The sequence below is a fragment of the Atta cephalotes genome, assembly GCF_000143395.1.
Source record: "Atta cephalotes unplaced genomic scaffold scaffold00095, whole genome shotgun sequence".
In the NCBI taxonomy this organism is placed as follows: Eukaryota; Metazoa; Arthropoda; class Insecta; order Hymenoptera; family Formicidae; genus Atta; species Atta cephalotes.
In genome coordinates, this window is record NW_012130159.1 from 89,403 (window position 1) to 100,628 (window position 11,226).

At 31.0% G+C, this 11,226-nt stretch overlaps 1 protein-coding gene across 1 annotated transcript; it reads left to right on the forward strand.

The window, feature by feature from the left end:
- Positions 1-506: 506 nt before the first annotated feature.
- Positions 507-9,886, forward strand: LOC105624918 (CD9 antigen). Its single transcript, XM_012206259.1, has 4 exons — positions 507-569; positions 8,901-9,212; positions 9,344-9,616; positions 9,734-9,886. The coding sequence occupies exons 1-4, from the start codon at positions 507-509 to the stop codon at positions 9,884-9,886; spliced, it is 801 nt and encodes a 266-aa protein (XP_012061649.1).
- Positions 9,887-11,226: the final 1,340 nt, after the last annotated feature.

The window sequence follows — 11,226 nt, forward strand, 5'->3', positions numbered from 1 at the left end:
GATCAATCGTTTTAATTTCTGTATTCACCAACTGGTAGCGTTACCTGCACTTGACAATCCCCCGACTCACACACTGACAATCCGCCGTCTGCTCCGCTCCGCTCCAGTTCTACTCACCACTCTCTAGTGTATTTAAGTGTATCGTCGTGGACGGAGTCCATGCGCTCGCGTAAGGCTGGTGGAAGGTGGACTGTCGTGTTGCGCCGAACGTTGACTTGTAAATCCCTGTCAAGTGTCGAGGAGAGCGAAGCGTCGTCGCGCCGCTTCCTGCCACCTTTACCGCCATCAAGTCGGAGTCTCCCCCAAAAAAGGAGCGCATCTACGTTACATTGGAGTGTATCTGCGGAAGCGGGACGCGCATCCTACGGATCTTACGATTCGTTCGCGAACGGTGTTCCAGCTGCAGTTGACATTCCGCGTCGAAACGCCGCGCCGTGCGTGGTTACTCGAATCGTCGCTAGAATCTCGCGTTTTCGTTACTCCCGTTCCATTTCGATCCGGGCAAAATGGGGACGTTTTGTTACAACTTCTCCAAGTACTCGCTGGCGGCCATAAGCCTCGTGTTTTTGGTGAGTCCACTCCACGCGTCTGTTTCAGTCTCAGATCGATATGTAAATTTCCCTTTACTCGCATCTGGACGATTTAATTTGTTCTTATCCTTAACTCAATCTTAGGATGTCGATAAACATCCGATTCAGGCTGCCGATCCAGGTTGCAAGCAAAACATTTTGCGTTCTTTCTGTAATGTACACATATAATGCACATATAAACTTGAAAAGAGTTATGGAATGATGTTTTTGTCGCTCTTTGCCGCAAAAGTGATTTGCCTCGATTCGACATTAATTTTATGATGCGCAATTGATAAGTCCAGTTAACGTCATTCCGGGAAACCTTCACGATTGAATTCATCGCCGCCTCTTCCCTCATGATAAAATTTCGTTATATATCTCATTAGAAACCCGCATTAAATACCAACGACTTAAAGTAGAGCGGAATTTGAGCTTTTTCATCATCATTTCTCGCGTTTAATGTTTATGTTTCTGAACAGCACATGTTGATTATTTAAAGGTTGTACTTGTGCTCTCAAGCAATCATGATTGTATAATGTAATTGTATAATTATAAGCATGTCATTGCAAAGAGACGTTGTTTGCTATCGCAAATTTTCTTTTATTATTTTAAAGTGGAAACTGATGGAATAACACCGCTTTTCTCTATATAATGTTACACTCAACAATATAAATGTAATTAATATATAAATGTAATATAAATGTAATGTAATATAATGTAATGAATATGTGACAAATATCCGGTATCATATTTTTAAAAATATATCAGTGATTAGAGATGCATCGGATTCTAAAATTACGGAATATCGGATATCCGGTGACAAATTCTTTTCTGATATCTGATATCCAGTCGGATATCCGGTAAGGTAATTATTCGAAAAAGACTTCCGTCAAAAAAGGAAAAATAACGGTAATAATTTTCCTTCCGAACTGAAAAGAAAAAAAAGAAAGTTGAATTATATAAAAATGCAGTTAAAAAGAATGAAATTCTGCATTAATGATACAAATTGTCAACGAAATTTCAATAGGACATAATACCGGATACTAATAATATCCGGTTTATTCGCTCGGATAGTGCCGGATACTGAATTTCCCGGATATCCTGTGCATCCCCTATAAAAAAACTTAAGTAAAACGTAAGCAAGCAAATTGGTCAATCACAGTACAAACTTTAAGGTATCATAAGCAATAACAAATTCAACATGTTGATTTCCTTATTGCTTACGTTTTATTGCTTAAGTTTTTCTGTGTGCTGTGGCCCAACAGTTAAATTGTTGAGTATGAAATTAAAACATTAATATTACTGTTAGTTGTTTTAGAAAGTTACATCGCGAGGATCCCTGATTTTTCGCGAGATCGCAAATACGAATTATATACGTACGATGAAAATATCGATAACGTAGGCCAGGAGTAACCATACGAAACGTAAAAAACAACTAGTAAGGAAGAATGATTGAAAGAAGCAAGCGAAAGGCGACGATCGCGCGGTTTTCGACAATGGCAGAGTATGAATAAATATTGATCGGAACAAAATGGCTCTCGTCAAGACGTCACGCGTTTATCGCACGATCGACCTTAAAATCAACAATTTCGAAATATTCATCTTAGACGAGCGCGTGTTTAAATATAGTCTCGCGGTCGAAGAGCGCGAGAGCGCGTTTCTTCCTACGAGCATTCGGCCCACGTTACGGCCCAATTCCTTCCTCTCGCCTCTCCTCATCAGACAATATTAACGAAGGAGTGCCTTCCGAGAGACGGCTGCACTTTACTCTGACTATATTTGATATAATCGCTATGTAAGCTCGTTTAAAGTCTCGTCGCGTTTACGACTGCGGCGCAAGACTTTGTTGTTTCCTGTTTAAATGGAATATCTATTGTGCTTTGTATTCCTAGGATAACTCCTTCGAATACAAGTTATACATATAAATATATAATAAATACATATAATATTCTTGATATTAGTATCTTTAATATCCGTAATCTTAATATCCGTAAAATATTATTAAAATGTTAATTAATATTAATTATTATATATATATATATATATATATAAGATCATAATGTGAATTCAGAATAAGTAACAACAAGCTCTTATCGGTCTGAGCTGATCTTAATGTTTAAATAATGTTTTAGCGCGATTTTATGTACACATCTAGTTTTGCGCGACTATCATTTTCAGTTTTCACACGCAGTTTTAAATCGAATTGATGTGATAGGAAGAATTGATGTGATTTTACAAATTAAAGTAAACATTATTATGTCCAAAAAATATTATATATTATAATATTATATTATAATAATGTTGAATATTATTTTTTTCAGTAATTAATAATATTATCAGAAGTTGGCATATAATAATCTATTAAGAGAATATTATTTAATATTAATAACAGTAAAATATTATTAAAAATATTATTTTCATAAGATTCACTTCTAAGAATACGCCTAAGATATTACTTAATATTAAATACTATTACACGCTTATAGAATGATGATCAATATTACAGTTGATTATATTATTAGAGCTATAGTTCGAAAATGTGATTTTTTTTTTAGTTTGTGTAGAAATAAAATCAATATATTAAAGATTGTATGATAATTTTTAATGGACAATTGTACATCAAAATACACTAAAAAGATAGATATTTCTTTAATACTTTAAATATTAATTTTTTTTTTTACATAATTATGAATCATGAAGTAAAAAGGTAACAATTAATTTCTGATATGACAAATTCAAAAAATATAAATAAATGACAAACGAGCAATTGAAAATTGGCCCAGTGAATGGTGCGTAATTAGCTTTAAAAGGTTTTACTACAATATTAATATCTTGACAGAAATACACACGAATTATGTTCGGTTCATTGTGAGATTTTAGTAATTTTTAACCTTGTGACTGATAAGATTGTCTCTTGAATGGAGGAATGATTACCGCATAGTGATTACGATCGGATTAACATCACTTATTGTAACAACTCATTTGTTCAACTATAACTATCGTTGTTAAGTCTCTATTGCGAGTCTCTATTTGCTGAAGAAGGCTAAACTAATCGAAACATGTACAATTTTATTATATAAGATAAAACTTTTAAAGTTAATTACGCACTGTTCACTGTGCCAATTTCCATTTGTCATTTATTTATATTTTTTGCATAAAGTAAAAATGACAACATTTATGGCTGTGTTCAACAAAGAAAACTAATTAGTTAATTTTCGCGAAAATTAGTGATTCTCCAATACAATTGGTTTCTACACTTAAATTCAATAAAGAATTAAAGGCAAGAACCAATTTATTAAAGAATCACTAAGCGCTAATTGGTTTTCTCTGCTGAATGCAGTCTATATTTGGTAACGCTGTCTTTTTCTACAATTACCGTGTCAATTCGTTCGGGTATACTTTCTACTACGTTTTAAGTAATTTATTTTGATTGCTTTACTATATGATATCTACACATATATGATATCTACACATTAATCAAACCTACGATTAATTGACATTTGTTGGTGATTCCTTGGAAATTTTCCTTTTCATCAATTCACAAAGATTCTTGATGACTAAATATATCTGAGAGATAGTATTACCTATAGTAGTATAGATTAAGTAGATTTAAAATTTGTAAATGTCAATATTTTATAAAAAAAATAATAACACAGTATCACTATATTATTTATTAAAAAGTTAATTGCAACTTCAATGTAAAACCGTTAATTTGTGCCGATTCTAATAATTTGATTACCCAATGTAAATATTTTATGACATTTAAATATTTTATAACTGATAATTGGAAATGACAAAATCTGCTGTAGTCTATTGCATCGACATTAGATAATTCTGTTGACAGAATATGAGTTTAATGTGGACGCAGCTGATGCCAATCTGCCGCGTTCTTCCGCTTCAATCTACTGTTTAACGTCCCAGTAAGCACATTGCTCGCCAATAATGTGCCAACAAATTGATGGCATATTTATTCAGATATTGTAACAAATCCAATATCATTTATTTGCGCGTTAAGTTCATGTTTTGTTCGGCAGAAGATTCGGCTTGTAGATGTATTCTAAAGGTAGATTATTACCGGCAAAAATCGACTAAAATCTGTTATTTTGTAAATATTTGAACAGAATGTTCAATGTCAAATATCATAATTTAAACGATTATGAAAGATAGATTTTCCTTGGTTACTGTAGTCCATTCGCTATTCTGTTGATAGATTTTGTTACATTTCTGCAGGTGTTTTGCTGGCAAAATTTATGATGGCAGACATTGTGTAAGATCTATTCTTAACAGATTTAAACTGTTTCTCAACAGCTAACGTTCAATGTTCCTGAAATATTTATAAAATATTCATAAAGTCTTAAAGTAACATTTCAAGGATATTCTTGTATATTCCGAAATATTTACATGTAGAAACAATATTTAAGTGATTGAAAATATTCCATTCATACCGTTATATGTTTCCATAGAATATTACCACACATATATTTTTAACAATTATAATTCTTTCAAGAATACTACTCCTCCTTAAATTAATTTTTAAACAGAACTAAACGAAATTGTACTGTCAATAAATATTTTATTTACTTTCACTTTGGAGCCCAATTTTGGGATTAATCTTCACGGATGAAATGCTGTGCCTTTTATTCCATTCTAAATGGTTTTTGTTTACGAGAAATACTTCACCATGTCCAACCTGCATCAACGATGCGTATTATTCGCAGGTGATTGATTTCAATTGTATATAGATATTGACATACAAGAAATGTTGATAACATTCTGAACAATTCATTAACATTTGAACATTCTATGAAAATTTTTTTATTGTTCCATTTGAAATATAAATCGAACGTTTTATGAATATTTAATATTATTTGGGTTAACTTTGTCAAGGTTGTCGCACACATTTCCCATAACAATAATAATCATAAGACATATTCTAAGAATTAGCCAATCACAGTAAAAAAATTATAAAAAATTTTCAGTTTTTATTGACTAATTTTTACCGAGATTCTACAATGGCTGCGTTCAGCAGAACAGTTTTGTAACAGCTTTGTGATTGTTTGCAGAGATAGGACCATTCATCTAAATCTAAAACAATAATTCAATCAGCATGAAGAAAACTTCCCACAGTTACAAAATAAACGTTCTGTTGAATGCAGTTATTGAGTCGATAGTCGAAAGTCCTAAGCGGTCCTAAGTCTTAATCGTACATACAAGTTGGCCAATAGCCAACTTGTATGTACGATTAAGGTTCTACTCTAAAGCCTGTTCTACAACAGGATTACAAGCCGTAAACCGTAAAAAACTGGCCAATCACAGTTGAATATGATGAAAATAATTGACTATGATTGGTTAATTTCTTACGGCTTATGGTTTGCAATCCTATTGTAGAATAAGCTTTCGACTGGTTAAGACTTTCGATTGATTATCAACTCATTATAGAATCTCCTTACGATTACGATTACGAAAAGTATGTGTGGGCTTTCAAGGCTTTTACGTGTTGAGGTGAGTGTTGGTGTTTCATCAAGACAAGATTTCTTGTCTTAAAGAGCATTTCTCGTCTTGTCTTGATTTTCAAGACAAGAAATTTTGTTTTTTTGTCTTGACCATTTCTTGAATTGTATTTCTTGTCTTGAATTCAAGAATCTTCTTGAAATTTCTTGATTTTTTAAACCCTTGTGACTCTTTGCTATGTCGTAAAAGATAATGAGAAAACATATGTACATTGAATGTCGAGTCATCTCGTAATAGTTTACTATAAACTTTAAATTCATATTTTAAAAGTGCCTATAATGTCTATTATGCACAAATCTATTAATAAAGATTAAAAATATTTCTCAAATTATCATTTTTAATATCATGAGGTTACTGCCAAATGTAACTATTTCAGATTATTAGATTCCTGAGATTAGATATAATAATAATTATTATTATTACTATATATTTTAATCATTCCTGATTTAATTGATACTATTAGAAGTACGCAAATGTTTATACATAATATGCTTTTGCAAGTAATCTCGCAATATTGATTTTATATATTCCTTTACATAAACGTAAAAATTAATACCTGGTACGCGTATCGGTGAATATAATTTAATTTGGTTAGATCAGAGACTTCATTAGTTTTTCATTAATCGATTTACACTCTGCTCATATGCTACTTAGTGAAAATATATGAATATACATTTCTATATTATATAATCTATTATATCAATAAATACAATTGAAAATGTTGAAACCTAACTTATTCAAAACTTTTCAAATCAGAAATAAAATAATAAAATATTATAATATTAATAAAGTATTATATACTAAAAATTCACGGAAATTTCAAGAAATTTCTTATCAAGAAATCTTGATCTTGATAACAACTTCTTGTCTTGCCTTGAAATCAATTTTCAATTTCTTTTTTGGTCTTGTCTTGATTTAAGATAAAACCAAGACAAGATTTCATGAATTTCTTGATGAAACACTAGTGCGTATAGATTCGCATGATAGTGTTAGAATGGAGAGAATGTCGGAATCATCGAGATCGCTCTGGATAGTCGCGGTTGATATTAACTCTGATATTAGCGGGATGGAATCCGTTTCTGATTCATCGAATCGTTTTTAGTTGTTGCGCGTGCTCTTACATCAACTCTCGTGTTATAGCGAAAACTTCTATTCTCGCCATGCGATGAATAAGAGGAGGCATATGAGGAATCCCTCCTTTTTCATTTTAAAGCTATGCTTATATATTCGAATAGAAGTTTTGTAGTATTCAACATTTCAAGAAGCTTCAACATTTTCTTTTCGATTAGAATCTTTTTACGTTTTCTTATATATTTTTGTTCATATTTATTATTTAAACTAGTTCGAACTCGTAGAACGCTTGAAAATAACGTTGGCATTTTATATGCCAAGAACGTTTCTTCTTTCTTCTTCTCTTTAATCCGTGAATCTACGTCTAGTATTCAATGTTGGAAGAGACGCATGACAGGAAACCCCGCGATAATCCGCGCGCTTAAATGGAAGCTGCCATATCTAGCGGACAGACAATTCATTGTAAATGTCTCGTACCTTCTCCTTCGTCCAGGTTTGGTTCATAAAGTGGCTCGTTAATCTCTCTCATTCTGTAACATCGATACTCGCGCGAATGCTTGAAAATCCCTTTATGGACTCGCTATTTTGCAACTTTGTTATTCGAACAATTCCAAACATAAATGACTTATGAATAGAAGTAATTTTTTGACTGGAAAATAAATTAAACCAGGAATATTTACCAGTTCTTTTTAAATAAATGATCACTTGGTGTTTTTTCACACTTCAATTAAAATCGTTATTCAATATCTGAAGATGTTAATATAGCTTCGTGATTGGTTTATAATATCTTGATTATATTTAAGACGCTTTTAAATATAAGAATTGATTTTGAATAAAAATTATTGTATTAATTACATTATATTGGTTATATTGGTATTGCATTATATTGGTTAACAATTTTTCTCAATCTATTAATTATATACAGTCCAACAAGATTATTTGCAGCGAGCAGAACCGTATTTCTTAATAAATTCAAAATTACTGAATCCAAATCTGCCAGCGAAAGATGTCCATATCAGATTTTTGAGGTAAATCAAGTAATATGAGCCAAAAATATTTTTTGCCATTTTTTTGTGCTAAACGAAATTTTATTTTTCAATTTTAATAACGTCACTCTAAAGAACTAATCTTTTAGAAAGAATTTTCATTTTTTACTGCGATTTTTTTTCATCGAATTATATGAACGTTTTCTGAAATGTAAAATGGCAAATCCAAATTAGCGGATTAAAACTGGAAAGTAGATAGATTTGTATTAAAAAAATGTCTTAGGCAAAATGTCTTTTTCGAGGTGATAATCTGAAAAACTTAAAATAGAGAAATTTAAAATGACGGACTGAAATATGAAAAGTGACTCGTTTTGATGAAAGTGGACTCGAGGATTTTTGAAGTTGCTGCTTATGATTCTGAATTCAAAATTACGAAATTTAAAATGATAAACCCAACATGAATAAATTGATAAATACAAATACTTTTTTGATACAAATCTTTCTATCTACTTTTTTGGCTCATATTACTATTATATTTGTTTCAAAAATCTATTGACACGATAGACATCTTTCGCTGGCGGATTTGGATTCAGCGATCTTGAATTTATTAAGAAATACTAACCCTGCTCGCCGCAAGAAGAAAAGGTCAAATTTTATCGGATAGTGTAATCGAAGCTGTGTCTAAATTGAACATACATGAACAAATGTGAATCTTTATCGAGAAACATATAACAAAGATAATGCTAATCCTTTCTTTTTACAGATCATCTCGGTAACAGTGATTACCATGGTAGCATGTATGTTATCGGACAGAACGTATTTAGTATCGATCGCCGAGGAAGGAAACAACTATGAAGCAGGCTTATACATTCTGCTCTTCACCGGAATTCTTATGCTCATCGTCTCTATTTTGGGCTGGTGTAGTGCTTTGAAACTTTTTCGATATTGTCTGGCCACTTTCATCAGCATCATGCTTGTTATCGTCGTCGCGCAAATTGCATTCGCAGGATGGCTTTACGCTCATAAAGATCGTTTGGACGAATTGGTACGATCTTCCGTGATAAACACTGTTAAGGTAATTTCCCTTTCAATTATAAGATGTCTATTGTACGCTAAATTCAACAATTTCACAAAGTGATTCTTGACCATTGTTATTATATGATAATTGTATGTTACGAAAATAAGCATGTCCTATTATTTTCGTAGGATGAATACGGTGAGATACAATGTCGCACGCAAATTATGGATACAATTCAATCCACTCTTGAATGCTGCGGAGCCAATGGACCTGAAGATTGGGCCGGCAGCAAATATGGAAAACAAGATTCTTCTCAAATACGCCTCAATTTTGGCGTTTCAAACGCCGAAAACATATTCAGAATACCAAAATCCTGTTGCAAAGATACAGATAGCACCGCCTGCAATCAAGGACGTCAGATGAAAGTTGCCGGAGTCGTGAGCTCTGCGATTTACAGTGAGGTAATGCTTGTTTTTATATTGCTATATTAATTAATTAATTAATTTGCTATGTAATCTTATGCAAGCTTTATGTTTATTACATATAGTGTAGTGTATAAGTAAAAAAATTTGTTGTAGGGATGTATGGAAAAGTTGGTTACTACACTGAAGACGCAGACTTATCATTTTATGGGTGCAGCGGTATTAGTTTTAGCCTTAGAAATCGTTAGTCTAATACTCGCTTTAATTTGTTGTTACAAAGGCGGATCGTCAGATAGATACAAAGCTTAAACTGATTTCATCGAGCGTATCATGTAAGAATCTTTCCTCTATCCGGGTGTCCCACAATAACAGCATAATACCAAAAATAATCAAACTTTTGTTTTTGTGCCAACACCAGTTTTTTGTTTTGGATACTAAATTGTATTTTATGTTCGGCCATGTAAGACAAACGAAATGTTTATCTTATTTTCACATAATATATTTAATAAGTAACCAATGCTTATACTGTGTTTTATTATTACATGTATAAATTGGTATGCGTTATTTTGGGACCAATTCAAGATCTGATTCACATAATAGCATCATTATATTTTATTATTATTATTTTAATAATAATGTAAATAACTTAGTATATCTCTTTTTAACATATAGAGAGTTTGTATATTTTATAAAATTGATTTTTACAATTTACATACGCACACAAATGACTCATACTTGCAAGAGTGATATTTAATTTTTTGATTGATCTGTCTTAAAGAGGTACAAAGATATGACAGGTATTAAATTAAAATGTATAATTGTATGAAATTTTTATCGACATGCATATATAAATTTCGAAAAAAAATTATATCTCTATACAAATTTATTAAATCGAAAAGATAATCAGATGTTTCATAACTGTTTGCATCAATTTGAGCAGACATATGTGTAACTTGTATAAGATACATATATGTATATATTATATATATATAAATATATATATATATACTTATATAATAACTTATATATATAATACATACATATATATAATAAATATATAAATGTATATCATAAATACAAATATAATTATAAATACATATTATACATATATTATACATATATATTTATGTATATATACATATAAGCCTTCAAAAATTTGAGAGTAACAGCAGGATTGTAGGAAGAAGTCTGATTAGATAAATGCTTCCTAAAAATAATTTTAAATGCACTCCGATTCTGAATTTTTATTGATTTTTATTATAAATAGTATTTTACATTGGTGATTATTAAATTTGACTATTACCTTGGACTATCTTTGTGTTCCAAATTTCCTTCACTGAAAATTTATAGTTTCATACTATAGATTTTCATTACTGGCGAATTTTGGAACACAGCCTATATTTATATCTGTATATCTTATATACGATATACTGGAAAAGAATTTTGATTTTTTTTATAAGTATAGAAGAATTTAGATGCGAATTTATATACGAGCACTCGATTTTTCTGATTACTGCCAAATGCTCTTCTATATAAATATATAAATATATATATATATATATATATATATATATATATATATATATATTAGTTACGTTAAGTTAAGTTACTTATTATATATATATATTACTATACTTTACGAACTACGT